At 36.7% G+C, this 23644-nt stretch overlaps 1 protein-coding gene across 11 annotated transcripts in view; it reads left to right on the forward strand.

The window, feature by feature from the left end:
- The window catches only part of FTO (FTO alpha-ketoglutarate dependent dioxygenase), a 226295-nt gene that overhangs the window by 74372 nt on the left and 128279 nt on the right, over positions 1-23644 (forward strand). Inside the window, exon 8 of one of the 11 annotated variants that reach the window (XM_085589608.1) lies at positions 8-23642. The exons of the other annotated variants lie outside the window; for them this stretch is intronic. Coding sequence (XP_085445734.1) covers positions 8-58 — 51 coding nt within the window. The 3' untranslated portion in view covers positions 59-23642. Of the gene's footprint in view, positions 1-7; positions 23643-23644 lie in introns of those variants that run through there. 11 annotated transcript variants of the gene reach the window in all.

Here is a 23644-nt window from a genome sequence, read left to right on the forward strand (position 1 = left end):
TTCATAGGTCAATTCCACTGGTGATTGTTATGCTAAAGGAATTGTGAATTTGCAATAATTACTGGGGAGAGGAGAAGATGGGTAAGTCAACAGGTGAACCAGTCTTGAAAACTTAAAATCTTGGGGAGATGTTGAACAAAATAAAAAAAGTCTCACTGGTTTCTTTAAAAAACTTGATAACAGGGCTGTTTTCTCTAGTTTTTCTTTGCTTTTCATCTTCTAGATTTTCTTCTTTAATGTAAAATACTGTAATTGAATCACAGCATTAGCTGGCTTTTCCCAACAAAACAGCAGATTTAGACTCTTTGCTGCTAGTTTCAAAAGTAATATGTATGGAGAGAGAGCGCGAAGACAAAAATTGAGCACATAGATGTATAATCCCAAAGGAATAAACTGACTTCTACTAGACAAGCTGAAAGCTGATTAAAATATTTTTCATCCTTTGGGTATGCAACAGCTTTTGATGATGGAGAGTGTATTAATATTCAGCTTAGCTGCTTGTCGACACTGCAGACAGGTCCCAGGAAAGACTCTGATACTGACCAGGTTTTCTCACTCTGCCAGAAATCTTTATGAGACACAGAGCAGCAGCCTTGTACCAGGAAAAGCCAAGATAAGAATACTGCTATGTCTTTATTTTAATAGATTTTAAAAGGATTGAAAATTTTAAAGAATTCTTTTAATGATAAAAATGCATTTAAGTGCAACAAAGGAGAATATTCTTAATTATTTTTAAATAAAGCTTCTGTAATCAATTCAATTTTCAATTTGTCTGAGTTGTTTTTTAACTTACAAAGATCCAAGTAATAATATCAATGGTCAGGATTTTTGAAGAATGTGTTCCTACTTAAATTATTTTATAACAGATCTGTGGTGGTGGGGTGCTGTTCTCTTAACTTTGTCTATTCCCTTGTAATGTAATACCTGCCTTCCAGACAAGAAGGAGATGTAAGCAGCTGCTTTATCAGCTGATACTTCTTCTGTTCTTTTGTTGGCATGTTGACATATAGGGTGTTTGCTTTTTCCCCTTCCACAGTGACTAAATATATACAGTATCTCTGGAAAACATGTCATATGCTGTGTGAGGTGCCTTTAGGATGGCTACAGGGCTAAATACTTCCTGGAGTAGGTGAGAGAGCATGGCTTAATCAGCTTAGTTAACTTAATTAAGCTGTGCTTTTTTCTCATGGTACAGATTTAAAGTGTATTTCATTTAGAAACTGTATTTCATAGTTGTGGACTGACTCAAGGTTGGAGAAATTCTGTGGGATTTTTATAGTGGGCTTGAAAAAGATAAGATTTGCTAGTTATTTGCAGTGGAAGGAAATGAACTAAAGGAGTGTGTCCTTTTTCCTGAAGATTTAAAGGGGAAATTCTAATGCAGTTTAGATTGTAAAGGCTTCTCAAACTGAGAAGGTCAACTCTTTTCTTTATCCCCATCTAAGTTTAAGATTTTTATACATGGCAAGAGCTGTCCATTTTCATCCCAACCTTGGCTTGCCTGCTTGTAGATGTGTCACCTGATTCCATGACTTTACATTCTTTTATTGTTCTTTAGAAGAAGAAAACTAAGCGTGATTGTGAGAATGTGGATCTTTTCTCTCACTGATCCACTGAGTCTCAGCAGAAAATACTATTACAAATTAAATTTGAACTTAGTTGTTCTTTCTTGGGATGAGTTGCTCTTTCTATTCTTCATGAGATACTCCATGTTGAGGAAAAGGTCTGATTTTCCTCTTGGGCAAGCTGGGGTCCTAGTGGAACCCTCCTGTGTGGATAGAGGAGATTGATTAGCAAGGCACAGGCACAGCTGGAAACAGTAAGTGCTGAGTGAGTTCTACTCACCATCTCATTTGCTTCATCTGGCTTGTTAATGCTACTGATTTACCTACCTCTACAGGTTTCTGAAGGAGTAAGGGGTGGGGAGGAAGCAGCCCGGGAGGCAGTTGCAGCTGGCCAGGGGGAGGGTGGCAGCAGGTGCCAGTGCAAGTGCGGGCAGAGCTGGGAGCCTTCCCTCGGCAGGACTGAGGCGAGGTGAGCGAGGGCTCCGGGACAGCGGCTCTGGAGTCCGTGCAGAACTGCGCCCAAACCTGGGACTGGGGGTGGAATGGGCCTTTGGGTGCAGTGGGAGTAGAGAACAAGCTTGGCAGGAAGAGCTTTGGAGGTTGAGAAAAAGTAGGAAAGGATGGCAAAGGCTCTCAGGCAAAAAGGAATGGTGTGGTTTGAGAGAAAATCGGATGGAGAGGCTTTGCAATTGGGAAGTGGTTATGGGGGAGATGGCAGATGATAAGGGTGTAGCTGTGTGTCTACTTCAAAGCCAAATACTGTGGGTAATGATTTCTTTTATTTTTTTTTCACCCATCCCTTTAAAAATGTAGTGTTTTGATAGAATTCTCTTAATGGATACCTCTGTGCTGTAATAATACTATATTTAAAATAATGGAGAGATAAATAAGAGAAATAATCTTTATTTAAGCAATACATAATTATGTTGAATGCAGAAAACTATTTAAAGTGTGTTGTAAAATGTTTGCTTTTGATTCCACATACATAAAATTATTCAGAAAAAAAAGGAGATTATATATACATAGATTTTTTAAAATTTAAAACAATGCATATAATAGTTAAGGCTTATGAAGTTTTCTTGTGTGTTTATATGGCACATGGATGCATATATATATGTGTATATACAGCCATGTGTACACATGGAGGGTAAAAGATTCGCCTATTGAAGTACTAAGCTGCTCTCCATAATGCCTGAAGTTGCAGAATCTCTCTTAACTGATACAATGTGTTAAGTTTCTCATATTAGTACTTCTCATCCCACTGCTTGGGCATAGTTCTATTATAGACTTCAGTGTTTCTTGATTATATGGGGTGTTATAATTTCCTGATGACTGGTTATGTTATTTATAATACAGAGGGTGTTAATCCTTTGGTGATTAACACTCTATTTGAATTACCAGAGGTCAAAGGTACATTCTTTTATTTGGAGTTTGTGTTTTTTCAGTGTTTTTACCTTTTTTTTCCTTCCTGAAGTTTGTTTAATTCTCTCTTTTATCTGAAAATAATTTTGAGACAATTTGGGGTGAGAAGAGGAGCATGCTTCTTCCTTAGAGACCCAAGTCTGTTGGAGCTGTAGGCATTAAAACGTAAGTTCTCTTTGTACTGAACAGCTCCTCCAGAAATCCTCCATTTAAAAATTATGAAAATCTCATAACCAAAAAAAAAAAACCATAATAAAAAGCACATGGAAAAATATATTCCCTACTTAAGCCTGTTTAAAAAGTAGATACCTACCTGTGTGTCATTCTAAGCTTTTTAGAAATATCTATTAAAGATTATAAATGTATGTGCATATATATATTTGTGTATGTATACATATAAACACACACTTTATAAGGTATAAATATATATGGCTGTCATTTCAGGTGATGTGGAGGTATTGCAGAGATTCTTGTCCAGCTGCCAGCTGTATCCCAGTCATTGTGGTTTCAGAATAGAGGAGGTATACTAAAAGTCTTCAGTTGTTTCAAAGGCTCTGGCTGTGCAGAAGTTACCCTTGCCCTAATATTTCAGTCCTTTCTCAAAATACTGTGGGGTATTTTGTATTTTTCTCAGCTGTGTTCTTTAAAGTGCTGGAGCTGACTGAGAGGGAAACACCAAAGGATTTTTGCTGGTTTGCTTTTCACACATTTCTGGGGTTGTTTAACCATTCCCACATCTCCAGCAGAATTCAGTTACGTGTTCAGGTTTGCTGAGCTGCTGTGTCCACCTGCAAAGCCTTTACAGTGGCCTACAGCCATTGCCAGTGTACACCAAAGTGCTGTGACATTGGCTTTGCTCCCTGCTGTAAAGGTGACCATAGCACATTCCTTGACTGCAAATCTGAGGTACATGTTCCACCTGGAGATTTCTTCAGGCTGGTCATTTCACCTACTCCAAACCTGGCAAAGTGTGGGCATGATGGAAGACCTGCAAGAGTTCCCTCACTGTTGTTTTTCCACTCCAAAACCTCTCTGGTAATACCTGAAACTGTGGCAAGCCAGTTAGAGGAGAATTATGTTGGTGCAGCATAGCCCTCTGCAGCATCTAGGCCTTACATGTAAACAAAGGAGATGGTCAAAGAGCAAAGGAAACACTAAAAAAAGTTAGGAAGCCAAAACCAGGAGGAGAGTGGCTCTTCTGGCTGGGGCAGTGCTTTGATCTTAGATTGTTCTCAGCTCCTGAGAACCTGACTTGCTGCTTTAAGAAAATTCAGCATCAGACTAGTATGAACAAATGTTAACAGTGTTTGCAGAGCTGGGACATGAGTTCACTGGTGTAAAAAAGCTCTGTTTTAACTCAGTTACCAGAATGGGCTTAAAGCCTGAACTGCTAGATGAAGTCCTGCAGTCTGCCAGAAAAATGAAACATACTGTAGTAATTGTTAAATGTTTAACTATGTACCAAACCTGTGGGTGTTTTAATGTTGCTCTACAGCAGATAGGATGGTGGTTACATGAGTGCAAGCACAGTGGCCAGTTGCTCCTGTCTGGCCACTCATTTGATGATTGCTTCATTGTGTGTGCTGGGTTTCTCTCTGCTTTGCTGCCTGGTGTTTTGCTCTGAGCTCAGTGAGGTGCTAAGATTAGCTGGTTTGCTTTTGTCATAATCTTTCATGTTTGCTGTGACGGATAGGTGAGAAAGTAGTATTTGTTCTGCTCCAGCATGCCAGGAATCCAGCTCAGACACCGAGGGCAATTAGTTCCTATGTTGTGGGATAAAAAGCAGACATGCTAAAATTTTAGGGGTACTTTTTTCCTGTACATGCTCCAGGGGGAATGCTGCACACTGCACTGTGGCTTCCTACATGATTTCTATGTTCTAAGATTGCTTAAGTGCTGACTGCCATTCAACTGCTGGCCTGTGGTTAGTGGAAATACTAAATACTACACTGGCTTCGTTCCTTGTGCCTTTAATGTTTCACTTCCATTTAATAGTTTCAGTTATGCTTAGAAATGGTTTTTTTCTTCTACTTTTGTGAGTAGTCTGGCACCACAAAATGTATTGAAAGCGTTTGAAGTAATTCGGTAGGAGGCAGAATTAAAGGTCAGCATGGTTTTGTGAGCAGAGCAAGAAACTGGGAGGAAATAAGTTGCAGAAAAGAGGGAGTAACAATAAAGTGAGAGAAATAGGAATAAATATAATGAAAGTATAAGGAGTCTTGGAAGTACAAAGGATGCTAGGGTTAAAAGAACTGAAGGTATTAATATGACGATCTGAATTTTCATCTTATAAACTTGGCTGCAGAATTAAATAATGTCTTGCTCTGGGGCTATTAAATATGTAAGCTACTAATATAAATGCTACAATTAGTTAGAAATGTGAGTTCTGTGTGAATGTATAATTTCACTTTATATGTCAAAATATTTTTTTTGTGTGCTGACATAGTCCTGAATCAGCTTTCTTGAGGGAGTGGTTATGTTATGACCTCACAGTAGCAGAATATTGAGCTTGAAAGTCTGCAGCTAGCACATTTGGAATAGTATGTATGTGTGAAATTTTAAGTGACGAACTGCCTGATTAAAACCAGAATATGTTTTTACTGAAAATTGTTACTGTTTTTTTGTAAATCCATTTTTAATACTAAAAAAGAAAAAAAAAAGGCATGGGGGAAGGAAATAAATTAGTGGATAGCAAGCAAGACTGGAAGAACAGACAACTAAAGGTTGAGAATAAGAAACAGCTTACTAAATAATACTTGCTTCATGGAAGATCAACAAAATTGTTTGCTGATTTATTTGTTATAGCTAGAAAAATATATTTGGCTGTTTTCATAGTGAAGATTCTGTTCTCTACAAATATATAGTACATTGGAATTTTGGTAGTCCTATTTCAAAGTCTGCTGAAATATTTTGGATTCCTTCTTACATTTATCACAAACAGCCATTTTTCTTGGGTTGAACCATATATATTTGTGGAAGTGCTGTAATATTTTCTTAAAACAGCAATATGAAAATTTGCATAATGGGCTTAAGTAAATAACATGACTTACAAGTAAGGCTATGAATCTGTTGCCTGTGATGCTCTTTTTTGGTGACTTGTTCCATAATCAGAATTTATATAATTAAATTCATTACTAGACATTCATATTAAAGATATTAATATATGTTATATTGTTACATTACTAGATGTTAAAATATGTTTGGAGACTGACATTAGAAATATTATATCCTGTTTTCATTTTGCACCTACTTTTGAAAGTTTACTTGTCATTTTTACACCTACATTTGTACTAACCCAGTCAATAAGCATATATAAACCATGTCAACTTTTGCTGTTTCATTGCATTTTTGCTGTTTAATTGCATTTTTAAAATTTTAATAAAAATATATTTTTCTGCTTATTTGCACCATCCATCTCCTAAATCTAGGACACCACTGGGGTCAGAAGATAGTAGATAGACTATCCAGTGTTTGAACTGGTACTCCAGTTCCTGGTTTCCTGAGGAAAAATGTGATTGCTCCAATATAAATGTTTTAGATCACAGTGACAGCTGTGGAAATTAAACATAGCCAGCAAAATCTATTTTCTGTCTAGCAAAGTAAAGAAGAGGACAGATGAAAAAATTCCCTGGGTCAATGAATTCTTACGAAGAGTGATGAATCTTTTACCTTTGCTATATTAATTTTATCGTATTGTTAGGAAAAATAATCTAACCTCTATTTCTGTGTATTTTTTTCATACTCAGGTTTATCATATTGAGGTGAAAAGTTTAAAATATGACCATGTTGTAGCACACATGCCAAACACTTTTCTAACCATAGGGAAACATTAGCCTTTAGGATAGTTTCCAGGGAGTTGCAATGTTTTGTGAAAGGAAGAGACTTTAAAATTCTGTGAAAATCTGGGGTTTAGGGAGACGTGAAAAATTTAAAATTTCCCAGGAATTTACTTTCTCCTAATTGATTGAGCAGTATTTTGTTTTCAGAAGTTTGGCCTTACCTTGCCTTAGAGAATCTTAAAATTTTGAGTGTACAATTCTGTTTCTTAAGCATAAGTTTTGATACCTGCTTCAGAGGCTACTCTCATGCAGAAAAATGCAGAATTTTCTCATATAGGCTACACAGCAGGTTGGACACTGAGGAAGAATAAGAAGAGAGAGATTTCCCTGCCAAACAGTAACCCTTAGAGTCATGTTCATCACTGGTTTATTTTCTACCTGGCCCTGGCCTCCAATTCTGGAGGATTCCTTTTCCCTTCCAGTGAAACTGCTCAGCCTTGACCTGTAGTTGAAGTTCACTGTTTGCACTTAAAGACAAAACTGTTCTGCCTTTTCAGGTGCTTCTTTCAGCTGGGGCTTGGGTGCTGTTGTTAATAAGTTTACACTCCTCTTTGGGCCAATGCTTTCTTGTTTCCACAATTACTTCTTAAGTAACTCCCTCTAGCAAAGTATACTTTGTGGAAACTAACCATTAGAAGCAATTTGATAGTCTTTTTTGTGAACTATACCAGTCACGGGATATTTCTGTTTGGGCTGAAAAGTCAAAATGAACTTTGGAGTGCTCAGTTGTTGCAGTGTGATTTAATTTTTTCTTTGCTGAGGTGGAGGAGTTAATGTAGGTTATAGCTCAGAAGTGAGGCTATGGGGCATCATTTGTATATTTTTTTTTAAATTAGTGTATTGTGACCCTTCAGATACACAAGCACTTCTTTTTTTATTTTGATTGGGGAAAAAAAGCAGCTCTCTTTAAAAAGTTTATTGCGAAGTAAATGGCTCAAACAGAGCTGCAGTTACTTGAAAGAGACAAATATACATTCATTATTTCCTGAGTATGTTGTTTTTACAGGAAAGCAAAGGAAGCAATGGCTGGGTGTCATTAAGGAGTAGCTCATAGAAAGCGGTGAAATGAGCAATGAGACTTGTAAAGTGTCATGAAAACTGAAACACCAGGGTACAAAGTACTGCTTATCCTTCCAGATATGGATACCATATGGCAACATGAAGGGAAATAGAGAGTAGGAGACAAGAATCCTATTATTCCTCACACTTTCATTTGCTCGCTATTTGCTTTGGGCAAATGACTTAAGAAGTTGTGCCTGAACCTTCTTTTGGCACAGTGTTTATTGACAAGACACCTGTCTTCCCTGTCAGGCTCCTTAAAGTTTCTTTGGTGTAATTCCAGCTTTGGCAATTTTGATTATAAATTTATTGTTGTTTTTCCTATAGTGTTGAAATAATCTCTTATTGACTGTTCCTAAGTTAAAATCTATATTAATTTTCTGGTAGGATATCCCTTTTTTCTCTTGCAGCATTTCACTTATTTTCCTTAAGAAAGTCTGTTGTGGTGGGTTCTTACTGTCCTTGAAAACTCTGTCTCCTCCTTTTTTTCTTTATCCACACATTGCCATTTCTGGACAACTTTCTGCATCTCTTATGTTTCTTTGGAATCAAATGGACTGATTTGGAATGCTTGGAAAGATGTGGAAAGGATTTGGCTTCTGGAAAGACAGCTATGTGGTCCATGTACCTTTGGAATGGCACAGAGGAGAAGACTCTATCACCTTTCCAGGGGCTGACGTGGCTTTGGGAAGATTCTGTCACCTTCTCCCTCACCCATTTTCTCCTTTCTACCTCCTGAATACACACCTATCTACCACCCAGTGTTTACTTCATTGCATATTTCTCTGAAGTTAACAGATCTTTCTTAATATTGTTAAACTAGGTCCTACCAATATACAGTACAGTTATCTTCACTGTAATAATTGCTTAAAATAACAATTCTGGCAAGTTTCACCTTTGCTCTTCTGATTTTGTGTCTGTGAAACTATACTTGAGAATTTCTGATGATGTCCCCCAAAGTTAATGGTTGGTGGATAAAACCAAAGCCAAAAGTGTTGCAACACCAGGGAGAGCATTCTTACCCACTCTTTCATTGTTACTTATACTGAAACTTTCACCTATTTTGCCTCATACCATCTAGGGGATCATTGATGTATTTGGCTTTGCCTTCACATAAGACTGTGGAAATGAGCAGGTGTTTGACTGTGTTGCAGCAAGAAAATGTGATTTTAAAAGCAGGTTATTTTGTCATAGCAATGGGTGCTATTTCAAGAAAGAACAAGGAAAGCTGCCCAGAATGGTTGTATGGGAAGTCAAGAAAATTGTGCAAAACTGAACAGAAGATGTTACAAAGGGGAGCCCCTGTTGTATAAGGGTTATGCTTTGTGTGTTGCAATTGTGAAAATTAATGCTTTGTGTGTCATATCAGGCTCTTGTGGGCATGTAGTGGTGATATTACAGATAATAAATTACTACTATTTCTACTGAAGCTGTATAACCTAATTCTCCTAATTTTAGCACCACAAGGAAATGCTATTTAGTGCTTCTCTATGCTATGGAGTTCAGTGCAAATGTTTGAACTTTCCTGTAGTCTAGGAAAGCTGACATTTTAAGAAGTATTTCCTAGTTGCATAGGTTACCATTACAGCATTATAATGACTTTGCAGTGCTTTGTTCAGCAGAACACTAGCCTATTTATTGGGGAAAAATGTCCACAGGACATCCTAACTTCTGTTCTCTACATAACTGTTTGATATGACACAGCATTAAGGGATAGATTCAGCCCCATACATTCTCAATTTCAGAAAGAAGGGAAAAAAACTGAAATATGAAGCTATTCCCACTAGAAATGTTGTAAATCTTACAAAATATATAAGCTTTCCTCTTGAACATACATCAAAGGCATAAAACTTGGGAGATTAAAATATGTTTTTAATCTTGGTTTGATGAGCAAAACTTTCACTGTAATATTTATTATGAGAGGCTCTACTTGTGTTGCCTCTTCCCTTTGTTCTGTTTATATATGACTTCCTTTCTTCCAAAAAAAGTAGGAAGTATCGTTTTCACAAAGCCAAAGGATATTGCAATGGTTTGTTCATTTAAGCTGAATTGTAGGCCCACGTGGCAGACACAAACTTTTCTTTTATTGTCCTGGGTCCCAGAGGACAAGCAATGCTTTCTGATGGCTTCCCATGAATGCCTTTCATTTATGGAGGAGTTTCAGTGACTTATGCTGACTGTACAAAGATCAAACAGGCAGGAAAATTGTGGTTTTATGAAACTTAGCCAAGATCTTTGTTATTTTCTCGGAAGTTTTTCTTCTCTAACCCTATTTTTTAAGGACAATATCAGGACAATTAGTTTTAGCGACTGATGGGAAAAAAATTGTTCTATCATTTTCTGTTTAAAATCTAAGTATTTTCTTGGTTATTAGAAAATTTGTAGGCATGTTTAAAGAAACTACTGACCATAATTGCAGTCTGTCTTTATTGCATTTGGAATCAGTGGCATCCAAAATTAAGGTTAAAAAAATGTTGTGGCTGTTTGGTCCTGCAATTTGATCTATTTTGGGCCACTGTGCCTGCAGAGTTTTGCTGGAATCACCCAGTTGGTTTTTTTTCGCCTGGGTACAAAGGTCTGTCAAACAGATTTGATTGTGATTTGACCTGTCAAAGTCTCATTTGTTTCAAGAACAGTGTTTTTTCTTTCAACAGGTTCTCTTAGGATTCATTACAGAGATTTCCTTTTTGCTCAGCTGTTGGCAAGCATAAGTATTGGAAAGAGATGTGCAGACCACAACATCTTTTTAACTGCAGCGAATGGCATGTTTTGCCAGCAATACATAATTTTCACTGTGTTACTCATATAAAACCTCATGTTTTCGTACGAATTCAGTTTTTGTTGATGGATTACTTTAATAAAACTAAAATGTCCTAAGTTTCTGAAGTGAAACCTGTCGCATCTTTAGGGGTCAGACATAGCTGTAACTTGAACAGCTGTACAACATGCATCCTAGATTGTTTTTAATTGTCTTCCCTTTCTCTAACAGCAGTAATTCTTGTTTATATTGTCAAGAACCTTTCCACTGAGCACAAGAGCACCATACTTTAAGGTCACATGCTTAACCCCACTGCGGGGTTACAATGTAAATGGGCCCCCTTTGTTTTCATTAATGTGTGAGGGGTGGGTGCAAGGCAAGGCTGTTCACAAGGCTTAAATAACTTATTGTAAAAGTGTCCTAAAGAAAGCATATTTTATCTCCATACCACAGTTGTTTAGCATTACTCTTGTGCATCCAACCGACAGCCAGTTTGGCAATGGATTTTGTGTGTCATTCTGTTCTTTTGACCTGTGATACTTCTTTTTCTTTTTTCTTCTTTTTTTTAACCGAGCTAATGGCTTCACCTCAAATAATACAAAATGAAGAAGCTTTTTCTCCTTCTGCTCCTGATAGCCTGGAAAGTAGTAAACAAAGCTGGAACTTCTCTTTTCCACCCCAAACCCTTTACATAACAATTTGCCAGCTACTGTTTGTGTTGATGAATAGGTTTAAAATTAAGACTTTCTAAAGATGTCAAATTAAAATAGTATTCTCAGTGCTTTTAATCAGTTAAAAATTAACAAAGCATAGCCTTTTGAAATGGCTTCAGGAGTTGAAAGTTTTTTTCCTACCTTTCCCTGGTGTATGAAGGAAGAACTATATTTAAATATTACAGGTTGTTTGGATTATCTAGAATTTACCCTGAGACCCAAGATTTCAGATGATTTCAAACCCAGTGCTGAGGGTAATTTTTGACTATCACTTTTACTTGGTTGTGTGGGCCAAAATAACTTAAAAAAAGTTGAAGTCATGCTTTTAATTGCTGCACAGGGTCATAAATGGAGCCATTTGAGGTGGGGGGAATCTCGCTTTTTTCTCAGGATGAAAACTCTTCACTATGAGCTTAAGTTCATAGTATTTGGTTGTTCTGTTTTAAATGGAAATGCTGTGACAAGTTTTCACAAATGCTTCTTAAAATACTTCTTTTCCTCCTAATAACTGCTGTGCTCTTGGGTTTTTGGCTGAGACATTTGTCTTGGGTTTTAATTTTCTTACACTATGTCTCTAGTAAGAGCAACTTACTGTATCTAGTGATCTCTCCAGTATGGCAATAACTGATTTGACTAGTTATAAACAGGATGAAATCTATCAACCTTAAAAGATATATAGAACTCAAGAACATAGTGGTACTTTGATATTTAAGGAGTTCTGTCAATAAATATTTAATAAAAATTTTCATAAAACAAAAAGAAAGTATAACATTTAAGATGGCAGTAAATATGAGTCTTTCACCATGCAGTCTTGACAGAGTTGTGGCTGAATAGGAAAAAATAGACAAATATAGTTAAAAAGCAGTCCATATCCTAATGAAAATGGTTGTTTTTTTTTCCTAGAGGAATGTAGTTATCCCTGAAGATTGATTTGGTACGCATAAAAAGATTGCATAATGACATCCTAAATAAAAAATTTAGAAATGGAAAAAAAATAAGGAACACTGACTCCAGAATTCAAATGCTGAGGAGAGACACCAGTTTTTCAAATGACATGTTTTCCTCTTTAAGAAGATAAATATTTTTTATTAATAAGTTTATTAATTTAACATGAATAGTTTGGGTGATTGTTTGCCTAGGCTGTACCTCTAACTCTGAAGTGAGATTTGCCCTGTAGCATCATGGTAAAGCAGAAGGTGAAGCAGGTGGACCGTTGACTGTACATGGAGATTTTTAGAGCTCTGGCACAGCTTGTCATGATCTATCTTTAACAGTAGAGATTTTTGTGTGAGAGAACACAGGTCAAATCCTTCTCCACAAACTGCTGTTTTTCATTTTTCCAGCAGCCCAGGAGATACAAAAGCTTTTTTGGGCTAGTGGAGAGCATGTCCTTTGTAGCATGTATTCAGTATGTGACTGTTAAGGATGCTCAGGCAGTTTGTGTTAATGCAATCCTTGACATTGCTTTTTTACCAGTGGATTAACGGTTCCTTCTGGAAGAGTGCAGAGGTGATTAGTCAGCCACCTCTGACCTCTCTCTCAAGTTGGACTTTGCAGCTGAACTTGAGAACCCATATCTTGTTTCACATGCCTGTAGAAGGAAGAGTTGGTGAGTGGTGGGGCAGGAGCTGGGAATGTCATGGTGTGGGGTGACAAAATGCACTGTTATGGGTTGTCTGAGCTGTAACAGTGTTGTCTGTTTTCCAAGTTGTATTGTCATAATTTGGGAGCACATCATGCAAATGTCATCTCTGTTGAATTGCCAGAATCTGCAGCACATGATTTTTGTTTTGGAGAGAAATCAGTGTGTGTATGTTTGATCTCATGATCACACTGTTTCTTTGTTAGGCACATGAATCAGATGCTTAAAGTTTATTTTTCCTGATTGAATGCTGTCATATTAATGAAAATTGTCTGTATAATTTTCTTTGATGTAGTGAAATTTCCAAATAGTTGGGCATTGAATTTTCTTCTTCAGTGTTGTAGCATGGTGTTTTACTGGAACACAGCTCAATCAGACTAATAAATAGCTGCCTACAGCTGTCATTAACAACCTTATAAAGTGTAGAGTTTACAGATACATTGCATTCAGAAGAAAAATAAGTAGCAATATATGTTACTGAGTTCCTAGCAGAATGAAAGTTGGCAGCTGACGATGAGAAGCTTGGTGGGAATTGATGTCCTTGGAAGGGGTGGAGGTATTGCCTGAGTGTTCCTTGGTTAATGCTCCGGATCCATGATGCTGCCCTGAAATTAACTGGAATGTGATGAAACAGTAACTGAGGGTGTGTGGTATCCTGGTGTGTATATAATACAGCAAACATAGGTTTTACACATATAAGATTAGATGGAGTTTTAATATTCTTACATTTAGGAGGAACTGTGGTTTATGTATTTTTTAATTGTTTTTATTCTGGAAGAAAAAAAGTAGTGTTCTTTTGAGCCTACAGGATGTAGTTTCATCAGACTTATTAACTATAGTTCAACATTGTAATTTTGCAATTATCTTTTTTCTTGTAATGTTTGTATTGTCTTTATATACTAATAATATATATTCCCCTTTATGACTTGTAATAGAAAATTAGTGTCCATATATAAGTGGCATATATATATTACAGGCTTATGTAGTTTTATGCTCTAATTAGTCAGAATGACATGTGCAAAACTTTATTCTTGAACATGATCTGAATGCAAGAGAATTAAGAGTAAATACTTGCCTTGTTCTTTCAGAAGGAATCCATATTTAGTGTAAGTACTGAATTCAAACTAGTGATGTTATGTATTTTGGGCAACTGTTTGAAGTAAGTTAAATCAGTAGGCTTTTCTGTTTGTTCTCCTTTGTCAGCACCACTATTTAAAAAATTTGCTAGTACATTGCATTTTGTTGTACATTTTACACTGCACACCATCAGCATTTCCATGGCCTGTATGTGGAGTACCTAGCCCATGGTTTGATGTCAAATATAGTTATGTACTGTAACAAAACTGGAGGAGAATGGGGCACTGAAATCGGACAGCCTAGTTTTCTGTAGAGGAATGAGGATCATAGCTTCCAAAAAAGTGTATATCCTAATGCTGTTGTCATCAACTACTGGCAGTGTCTGGTGGTGTTCTCCTTGCTGCTTGGCAATGTCATATTCCTCATACATTAAATACATGTTGTGTAGCAGGTTCTATTTTGGTTTTATTTCCTATGTTCTTCCCAGCAGTGCACTCTCAGTTCTCTTTCTGTCTGTTCAGCCACTACTGCACTTACATGATTATGAATTTTAAATCTTCACAATAGTGTACCATGGTGTCACTGGTGGTAATGAAGTTGTTACTTGAGCCAAGTGTGACAAAACCTCATTTTTGAAAAGGCATGGTGAGAATCCCATTCTCAGAGGGATATCCACAGGCATGGTGCCTTTTGTGCTGTGAGGATGGTACTGAACCCCTTATGTCATTTGAAGATATGATTCAGCTGTATGTGGTTATCTTGCATATGTACTAAATTGCTATTCTGCTGTGGCATGTGTCTTAGACAAAGCATGCCCACAGGCACTTCTGGACATGTGGCTTGCTGTTTCATTTGATTGTGGCTTACAGCTTCTCCATTCTGCAGTGTTTAACCCATTATGTAACTTGGCTTTCTTTTTAAATTATTTCAATAAACTAATGACTCTGGAAATACACTTTAAATTTCTGCACAACTATATTTTAGCAGACAGTGTGTTGAAACGTATTGTAACTAAGGCAGGAAGTAGCTTGATGGCAACAGGTAGTGGCTTCAGTGATGGGAGGAAAATGCTGACATTATAGCTTTTCCAGACTAAATGGATACTGAGTTGTGCTGTTCAAGACAATCACTAACATGACATGCATGTCGTTAAACACTAAAAAACAAAAATGTAATGATGATTTCAAAATCTAGCATTAACTGTTTTCTATTTATCTTAGTACCTTGTCTATGTTTAGAATTCTTTTGGTGACTATTACTGTTACCTTTAGAAATTCCAGTTTGCATTTTGAGTGCTACAAAGAGCAGAGATTTAGTTTGGAGATTTTGGTACAAGTTTGCATCTATAAATATTTTAAGAGAATCTGGTATGTAGTTTTAGAGTATTAGGGCTTCAGCATAAATTAGATGAGTCAAAGCAATGCCTCAACATCTTGAATTATTTCATTAGAATCAATAAAATTATATAAGTATTTAATTTGAACTATGGTTTATTTCAGTGCCTGTGAGATAGTACCTACTTCTGGCTTTGAAACCCATAATTTTTATCTCTCTTCCCTCTTCCACCCTAAATTATTCATAATAGTTGATGATGTTAATTTTGAGATGCTAAGAAAATTACTGGGTACTTTTTCGAGTTATTCTGAATGCATAAAATCATTTGTTGTAAAATTCTTCAGTGCTTATTAGAACTGCACATAATTGTTGGGGATGAAAATTCAGAGTGCTGGCTGAGTGAGCATGTGCAGGTTGTACTCAGTGTGATTCAGCACTGCAAAATCTAAGCTGTCCAGAGTGCAGATTAGCCAAGTGAGTCTTGTAGTGCATCTTAGCTCAAGTGATTTCAGCAATAGCAGATAATCACTGAAGCATACACTGCTGTGCAGTCCTTCAGAACTTAAGTGTTCAGCGTAACTACTGTTTGCATGTGACCAAAATGGAAAAAGGGAGGTGTATACAAAGGAGTGAATTATAACAAAGAACACTTTCTGCTTCAGTTCTTGTTCAGAAAACATATGTTCAGCCATGCAGGCAACAGTTGGGGTAAAGACACTGTAGGTTTGGAAACAAAAGGCGTGTTCTTTTCTTGCATTCACAATGTTCTCAAACATATTCACTTGTTAGGGACTGGCCTGTCAGCTGGATCTTCTTGCAAGCGTGATTTCTTTTTCCTGACTTCTTTCAAAAGCTTTTTCCCCACAATGTTTTACACTTCATATAATCCACTATGCATGCTAGGCCTGCCTTGGTCTTTGTGCTATTGATGATTCAGAGGTGGAGGGGCCATGCACAGGGAGAATGTGACTGAAGGGTAACCTTTCAGTCACCCATACATCTGAAGATGCTAAGCCACTCTTATTCCAAGTATCTTAAGTGGTTTGGTTGCTCTTTCATGATGAGGTGGCTTATACTTCAACTTCAGAACATTGCCAAACCAATTAGTACAGCAAAAATATTTTGAAAGTGTTGATCTTGTTACAATTTTTAATTTGTAACTACATACCGAAAATATTAGACTCATCATAACTGCTTAAATCATGCAATAAAAAGAATTTTTTTTCTCTCAATTGGAAATTCATTCAGTTGTGGCATGCCAGAGTAACCAAAAATTACTTGGCCATTACTTCTGTTTGTATTCCTTTTTTCTAAATATACGGTTCAAGACCCTGGTATAAATATTCTTATATAGGCATAAAGGTAGTGCTTATTTCCAAATAACCTCAACCTGGTTTAATTTATGACTTTTAAACTCATATAGCTAGAAAATGTACTGCTTTAGCTCCACAGGTATAGATAAATGGAACAACTTTCTAGTGCAGACAAAACCTACAGTTTCTTCAGAAATGTCGAAGTGATCTACTCGCTGTAGGTTTTTCTAGGTCAAACTACTCATCTATCAAGTCAGGTATTCATCCTTTGTTGTCAGCAGTGAATACCTCAAAGCGAGACAGGGCTGCCTACATTTGAATGCATGTCGACTTGTATCTAGAGCCTAAGCATATGTCTGACTTTAAGCATTCTGCTCTATAATTGGGTTATGTACATGTTTAGTTTTGATGTGCACCATTGAATATAATGGTAGAGGAGAATGTATAATCTTTGTGGCAATGGTTTCACATCAGCGACTTGAGTTTCCATTCCTTTTATGCTACAGAAATGTCATTTGTTTTGTAAAATTCTCTATTCTTTATTTTACTTAAAAACAGACATAATGTTTTTTTTTAAACCCCATGATATTATGTTGAAAGTTATCAATCCATGACTAGAAAAGCTAGGGAGCTTTATGTTGGCTTGCAGATTTTTCTTGGAGTATTAATAGTCTTATCTGAATTCTCAGCCTGGGAAATTGCCATTGATGAATGTCCAATGATTAGAATTTTCCATATAAGACCCTTCAGATCATGAGGAACATTTACTCACATAGAAAATCCTCAGACAAGAAAACTCCATGTAAATATTTTCTATTGGAAGGTGCCAGCAAATGCATGCTTGCCAACGCACGTCAAAACTGCCAGAAGATCGGTGAGGATGGGGATTAACTTTTTAGCACTGTCATCTTAAGAGCTTTGACAGAGAAACATTATTTAAATGTTTTTTCTTTGACTGCATATGACTGAAAAGATGTTAACAGTAGATAAAACTAATATAGAGCAGTTAATGATACTGACATATATTCCAAGTCTGCACCTTTTTCTTTCCTTGAGGTCTCTGTCAGAAATCCTTGAGAATACTACAGCTTTAAAATAAATTGTCCTTTCTTCTCAGATGAAATTCAATTATTTGTCTCCAGTCTGATAAAAGAAAGCACATACTAGTATATTCTTCTTTTTGAGGATTTTTTTGTTTTGCTTTATAGGCTCCTTAAAAATAAATGGTTTTAGATGTTGCAGTGACGTCTCTGAATCTCAGAAAGAAAATAGTTAATAATAATTTCTTTCCTTTCAGTTCCCATGAGCCTACCTTCATTGCACTGTTTGCATATAGCAGCTAGTAAGAGTAGAATGTACTGAAACTTAAACAAATCTATTAGGATCACCGTGGTAAAAAACTGGGAAAATGGCAGGAAAAACGAACAATGATTTTGTAAACCCTCCAAAGGTCAGAAAAAGGCTTTCAGTAAGTATGCAGAGGCTAGAAATCAAATCCCATTTCCTATCATAAGAAACCAGTTGTTGTAGCAGCAGTGGTTAATGTACTGTATGTGAAAGATTTAAGACTAGTTGGAAAGCTTTGCTTCTGTTTTATTAGGCTGCTATTGAAAAGCCAACAGCACAACTTCAACTAGGTGCTTTGAGATTTCTTAATGGGCTGTCAAGGGCAAGACACCAGGTCTGTGCTATACTAGCTCTTTCCTGTACATTAAAACAACAGGGGCCAAATGATCATATACAGAAGTATGAATTACTTGATGCTTTCTCTGTTCCATATGGTCAGCCATGTCTTTGGCAATTAATCATGTACAGAATCAGTTGAGTGCTCTCTGAAGCATTGAAGTCAACATTTAGTTGTACCTGTGCCAGTGGGGGCAGTGGGGGTTGCGAGCGTAAAATAGCAGGATGAAGAGTTGCTGGCGCCGAAGCCAGAGCAGCTGGCTTCTATAAACAACACTTTTTTCCTCTTTACCTTTTTTTTTAACTTTCTTTGACAAACATGACTCATTTTTCAATATCATCCAGAACATGAGGGTTGCTGAGTGAAACTGTGATATCTGGCATAGTGAATTAATAAACAAAAGGCAGAGAATTGGGTTTAATGTGCTGAAATTACCGGGTGATAACTTAAACCATACTGGCTGTTCCCATCATATCAATGAAAATGGGCCCATTTGCTCGTATTTTAAGTAGAAATTTTAAATGTAAAGAAGAAATGAGCAGGATTTTGTAATAAATTACTAGCTTTTTTTATCATGGAGGAGTTACAACATGTTAAATTAACATGGCTTAATAGATTTCAGGTTCTTTTTCCATCCCCTCTAAAAGGGACCATGTTCTAGTTTCATAGAATTTCTTCAGGAAACTTCTTTCACTGAAAGCAAATAAAATGACAAAAATAACAGGGAAAATACAGAATGGCATTCTAACTGTGCTTACAGATTTTACTCTTTGTTTTTCCTTTCTGTATTAGTTATTGATTTTTTAGAGATGACAGCTATGTTAAAGTAGAAATGGTTGGTAAAAATTCAGAAGTTTATCCTATTTAAACTGGTGATGAGTAAATGAAATCTTAACTTTGAGTGAAAAATCTGATTTGTTGACCCATCAAAGTAGACCAAGAGGCAAACTGTCCCAAGTGCCACTTTAGTTCAGACTAAAGGCTAATTTGTTTGACAGAACAGTAAGCTTCATGTCTCCAGTTATACAGTGTTACATCTGACTCCTCATGGGGTCTGTATTGAAGGAAGGAAGAAAATCTAGCTTTATAAAATTGAAAATGTATTAGTGAGGGGTTTGGAATGTTTAGATGTTGGTTTTTCTTGTTTGTAGGCATGTTGTGATATTCACCCAGGACATAAAGTTGAGCGGGGTAGTGGCCTATTTATGTTAAAACAGTTTCTTGTGCTTCATATTTAAGGAAAAAATATTATTATAAACCTGTGAAAATACCTAGATTGGCTTTGTTAGGTGTCTAATTTTGTGTGTGTATCCTGGGTGAATAGAAAGACTTGGTTATAAGAGCTTCTATTCAATCCTGTGTCACTGATGTATTTTGTTGGTGATAATGAGAGAAATAGGGTGTTGGTCATTTGAAATCTAATCTTAGAACCTTCCTTTCTTATATAATGAGAGAAGATGCTCTGATGGCTCTTGCCTGATATGCCTAAATTTAGCTCTGCTGCTGTACCAGGAGGAAGGCAAAGAGTAGTTTCCTAAATACTATGTTTAATGTGAAAGGCTGGATTTGCTCCTGCTACATGTGTACATATACATATATTTATATGTGTGTGTATAGCTTTAGGCTTTTTGAGAGCTGAGCTGTTTGTTTTTAAGACTTGTGCCATTTGGGTTTTACAATGAAAGCCCTAAATACCCTTCTAGATCTGCAAGAGAATTGGGTAAATTTACTGAAAATACTAGCAGTACTGCTTATTAAAGAGCTATGCTGGCCAATGAGACAAGGAGTTGCTTCCCACAAATGATAAGCAATTTGTGTAATCTCATTGCTTAGGTTGTCCAGGATATGTTTTTTGACAGCTCAGGAAGCAGAAGAAAGAAAGTCTCACCAGTTTGCAAACATTACTACCCTCAAGAATCTCTGTGAACACAAGGATGAGATAAGACAGGCTGTAGGGCTGGTTGCATTGTTTATTTTTTCTACTGTCCTGCAGTCCCAAGTGTGCTGAAAACCCGAGTCAGTGCTGAGTCCAGTTCAGAATTGTGAAGGCTTCACTCAGCATTGGGCAAAGGGGGCCTCTGCAGGCAATTATCTGTCATTAAAAGAATTGAGACACAAGATCAGATTTTCTTTGATGGGATGTGCAACTATAGTGATGTTCAAAAGAAGGTCATTCCTGCTCTTTAGAGCAAGGGTTGTATCAGCTGGGTTTCTGATGGGTTTTTATCAGTGTTGAAGTGAGGAAATGGCTTTCCCAGCTGATAACATCTTTGACCGAGTTTCTTGAACCTTTGACCTTTATCAGTTGAAGTATATATTGAATCCCCTTGTTAAAAACAAATCCCAAAACAAGTTACATGGAAAAGACAACTTGCAAAGGAACATGCTTTATAATATTATTTTACCCAGAATGCTGCTTTATTTGTTACAATTCAAGATTTTTATTACAATTATAAGAATAGCAAGTTATAAAGAAATGCCTCTATAAAAGCTACACATCAAGCCCTGCACTGGCATTCCAGGTGACCTTACTGCCCTTTCAGCAGTCTTAGAAAACAAGTAAATCAGTTAAATTGCTATGTATTGTTGTTGTTGCTTAATAATACTATTTCACCCTCCAGGTAGCTGTGACTGTACTCACAGGGCTCAATAAAGAAGCGTTTATGATGTCAGTGTCAAACTATGCATTTGACTTGAGCCATGTACATCACCACATAAATGAAAGGTGTTAACAGAAGGCTGGAGAAAAATTATTATATTTTCAGTAAAAAATAAATTATGTTCAGTTTCCGGAATTATGATGTCTCTGTAGATGGAGGGAACTTTTCTTAATGAAACTCAGGACCAACACTGCAATTTTCCCAGGTCAACAGAATTCGTACCATATCACATACAGTGTGATTGTGAATACTTGGAGAAGTGATCACCCATCTCTGACTGATAATACTATATTGGCATCATCTTTTTTATCAGATTTTAACTGAAAATTCTTTAGTAACTCCCAGTTTTCCATGCTCTACACTTTCTGAATAATTTGTTTAGGAGATCTTGATGTTTCTTGCAGCAAATAACTGTACTTTTAGCTTTAGGAGGCATGGCATCATTCAACTTGGGACTTTCTTGAAGTCTTGGGGAGAAGCAGGCATCTCATCATCACCAGTGGATTGTCCTGTCCCTCTGTGAATAAAATGGCCATCCAAACATTCTGAAAGGGAAATAGTGGTGGGCAGTGGCCTAGCTTGTATGGCTGTGTGATCATCCTATAATACAGAGGTAAACTCTGGTTGTAGTGCTCTGTCAAATCTTGTACATGGTAAGTATAAAAATTAAAGCCTTGGTATATTTATGAATGACAAGGAGTGCTAATTTTCACCATTAAAGAACATCAGCTCATGTGAGCCTGTTTCACTTGCTGAAGTCCTCTATCAAATCCTGCTTCAAACTGTGCAGCTGCTGGAAATGAGGCTCTAAGGTCAGGACTGTTGAAGTTGGCAGATATTAGAGGTTGTGGAAAAGATGTTGTAGGTCAGTGCAAGGAAACCCATGTCATGCAATCCTTATCTGAAAATGCTCTCTGGCTTTATGTTTGCTTTGTAATGTCAAAGCAGGGTCAGGAATGTGATCTGTATAGACTGAGTTTTGAACATTTGGGGTTTTTACAAGAAAATGTTATTTTTGATGTTTAAGTCCCATATCATGGGGTAATGCCTTTTGGTAGGCCAGCTAATAGAGCTGGGAGGTGGGGAGAAAAATGCTTTTTGTTCTTTGCATGTGATGTTGGTGCAATAAAGTTATTTTCTGTCTCTGTGAACCCTGTCATGCTTCTCTCTTGGAACAACCATAGCAATAACAATTCTACGTTAATAGCTTAAGAAATGTGTTATCTGTGTGTTATTGTTTCTTGTGGAAAAAAACCCAAAAACCTATCAGAATGAGGTTAGATCTCTCAGTTTTCACAAACTGAAGATAATAGCAATAATTTCTCTTACAGAATTCCTTGAGGAATTTTAATTGGGCAGGACAGAATGTAATGTTATGTGACATTGAAGAGGAGGCAAAATGCCATGTGTTTTGTCACGTTGTTCCAATAAGGAAGGTTATGCTGGGAATAGGAATTGCACCTCTTGGTTACGTTTGGTTGTCTTTTCAAACCCACATGCACAACTTCCCAGGTCAGAAACTTATTTTTTTGCCTCCTTTTCAGTGAAAAGAAAACAGGTTTGTGCAAGAATTCCATCTGTTCTGTCATCCTTCCTAAAAGCATTTAGATGCTTTGATATGTTTACAGAACATGTGACTGGAGGTTAGAATATCAAAAATAATACCATGTCTATTAGAGGCGATATAATATCTTCCCTTAAGGAAAAGACTGATTTTCTGCCATGGGGGACACTGCACATGGAGGAGCACGTGGGCACTGGTGGATGTAGGACTGGTTGGTAGCTGAGCATCAGCCATTTCCTTCCCAGCTTGGCAGACATGGGGAAGTGCAGGGGAAGGAAGAGGAAAAAATGGTGCAGGAGTAGGAAAAGATGGAGTGAGGGAATTTGAGTTAGTTTGGTGGGAGGATAAAGGGGTGTGATAAGAACATCTCCAATTCTCTTACATCAACATTAATTGCTCTAACACTTTAATTGCAGTAACACTTGCTCTGCAAAGACTGAGTGTCATCCTGCTTCACAGATTATTTAAATCCATTGCATGTATATATGTATATTTTTGAGAAGTTTTAAATCTATTCCATGTGTGAAAAGTCTTCATTACTTGTTTATTTGAAGTATTTAATGATAAAAAGAACATGTCTACATCGGCAGAAATTCCATTCAGCATGTACAGTACAAACAAGTATTTTCTTCAACAGCTTTACCAAGGAGCAAAGAAGTTGAAGTCCCCCAAGCAAATGCTACATTGAGGAAAATACTTCTGATATTGTTTGATACAATAAAATATTTATAAAATCACTATGCCTCAAGAAAATGTGGGCTAGAATGCACAGTGTCTTAGTGTGATACTTAAGGCAATGAGATTTTAAGGTTTACCTTATGTGCCATGTATATTGATTAAATACCAAATATATGGTGGCTATTTCTAACCATCATTTACTGTATTGATTTGTCAGCAGTGAAACTGTAATAAAAAAAGCTATTGATTTACTGTCCTTATTTGCTTATGGGCTTTTTATTAATTTTACACATTGTTTCCTATTTCTAGATTATAATTTTTATGTTTCCTCCCTT

This window comes from Lonchura striata, chromosome 11 (genome assembly GCF_050655825.1).
Source record: "Lonchura striata isolate lonStrDom1 chromosome 11, ASM5065582v1, whole genome shotgun sequence".
Lineage (NCBI taxonomy): Eukaryota > Metazoa > Chordata > Aves > Passeriformes > Estrildidae > Lonchura > Lonchura striata.